Below are 1,921 nucleotides of genomic sequence, written 5' to 3' on the forward strand. Positions count from 1 at the left end.
CGAATTTGGGTGGTCTCTGATTCCATTTCATAAAAATGATACTTAGCTCCTCCAAGGGTTTAATTATTGATAAATATTGATAGATTGAAGTTTTAGGTGTGTGAGAGTGTTGAGGAGTGTCGTGTGCGTAGTGAAGGCGACGACGCCGCTGTGGACCGCGCTGCTGGCGCGAGTGCTGACCGGCGAGCGGCAGACGCGCGGCGTGCAGGCGGCGCTGGTGCTTATCGCGGCGGGCGTGGCGCTGGCATCGGCCACCGAAATGCACTTCGACGCCGTGGGTCTGGGCGCGGCACTGGCGGCCGCCGCGCTGCTGGCCCTGCAGCACATCTACTCCAAGCGCGTGATGCGCGACACCGGCGTGCATCACTTGCGCCTGCTGCAGGTGAGCGGCGCCCTTCCTCTCTCCACTCGCCGGGCCGTAGTCTCCGATTTCGGCTCTCTTCTCCGGCGCTCTCGCTTCCGGCGTTACTTCAGGACAAATTGTGGGTTTAATGGCTGTTGACTTACAGTATATATAACATACGCTCAATACCTGCAAGCCTGATAGGCCTTGTTTTAACAGTCTGCCCCTAAAAAATACAACTAGCGTAGCCGAAGATATTATGATGTAAATACGTAATGTAATAGAAACTGTGTCATATAGTTTTTATGACTCATGGGTAAGTGGCTGACGGTAGAGGTATGAGAGGTCGCAATAGCAATGGAGTACGTGGTGTGTGCAGAAGCTGGGCCGGCTTGCTCTGGTGCTGCTGCTGCCGCTGTGGGCGCTGGCGGAGGGCGGGGCGCCGCGCCGGCTGGCCAGCGCCCCGCACGCCGCGCGCCTGGCCGCACTGCTGGTCGCCGACGGCGCACTCGCCTGGCTGCAGGCCGTCGTCGCTTTTAGGTATCACTCGAGCATTATTGACAAATCGGTAATACCATAACCAATATGGATCTCAAATCTTTATTATCCAACCAACAGTTGCCCCCGACGGTTAACTTGGGATATAGCCTATGTCAACCGGGAATGGTATAGCTTCCCAATGGTAAAAGATTTTTTACATCGGTTCAGTAGTCTCGAAACCTATTCAATGCAATCTAACGATCAAATCTTTCTTCAAATCTTATAATATTACTAGATGTCTCCCGCGACTCCGTCCGCGCGGAATTAACAAAAACTTAGTTTGTAGCCTTTGTGTTCTTCTAGACTGGGTTCTACATCTATACCATATTTTTGCGAGATATCTTGTAACAAACATCGAGCCATCAATTAAACATTCGCATTTATTATATAATATTTGTAAGATTAGCTTCATGATGATAATTCTTTTCAAATATGTTGGCGGTTCAAGGTGATGGCGTGCTTCTCCGCACCCCGCTACATCTAAAATTGTGTTCTGCGTAGGGACTCGCGCGAAGTTAAGATTCGAATCATTGGTGTTTTACCATCCATACGGTATTCAAATTGTAGTTTCTATCTGTAATATCGAAAAAATTCCATATTTCGCTTACAAGATGAATTTACGTTGCCGATATCTATTAAACGGTATAGGTCGGTAAACGGCCGGTTAGCACCATGTACTTCATTTATTAATGCTTGAAACAACTGAATTAGTATTATTTGGTAGAGTGGAGTACAGGTATCATGTTTGTCCATGTGCAGCGTGCTGTCGCGCGTGTCTCCACTGGCGTACGCGGTGGCCTCGGCGGCCAAACGCGCGGCCGTCGTCGCAGCCTCCCTGCTCCTCCTGCGCAACCCCGCGCCGCCGCTCAACCTGGCCGGCATGGCGCTGGCCGCGCTCGGCGTGCTCGTCTACAACCGCGCCAAGCTGCGCGCGCGTCGCCCACCGACCCCCGCGCCCGCGCTGCTGCCCGTCTGACCCCCGCCGCCCCCCGCGCCCGCGCTGCTGCCCGTCTGACCCCCGCCGCCCCCCGCGCCCGC

General features: G+C 53.3%; 1 protein-coding gene across 1 annotated transcript in view; it reads left to right on the forward strand.

Annotated features, from left to right (window-relative positions):
• Nucleotides 1-1,861, forward strand: part of LOC106125111 (solute carrier family 35 member E1 homolog) — a 3,383-nt gene extending 1,522 nt beyond the window's left edge. Inside the window, exons 2-4 of the mRNA XM_013322192.1 lie at nucleotides 97-382; nucleotides 723-883; nucleotides 1,643-1,861. Coding sequence (XP_013177646.1) covers nucleotides 97-382; nucleotides 723-883; nucleotides 1,643-1,859 — 664 coding nt within the window. The 3' untranslated portion in view covers nucleotides 1,860-1,861. The remainder of the gene's footprint in view (nucleotides 1-96; nucleotides 383-722; nucleotides 884-1,642) is intronic.
• Nucleotides 1,862-1,921: the final 60 nt, after the last annotated feature.

Source organism: Papilio xuthus, unplaced genomic scaffold, assembly GCF_000836235.2.
Source record: "Papilio xuthus unplaced genomic scaffold, Pxut_1.1 DF825928.1, whole genome shotgun sequence".
NCBI lineage: Eukaryota > Metazoa > Arthropoda > Insecta > Lepidoptera > Papilionidae > Papilio > Papilio xuthus.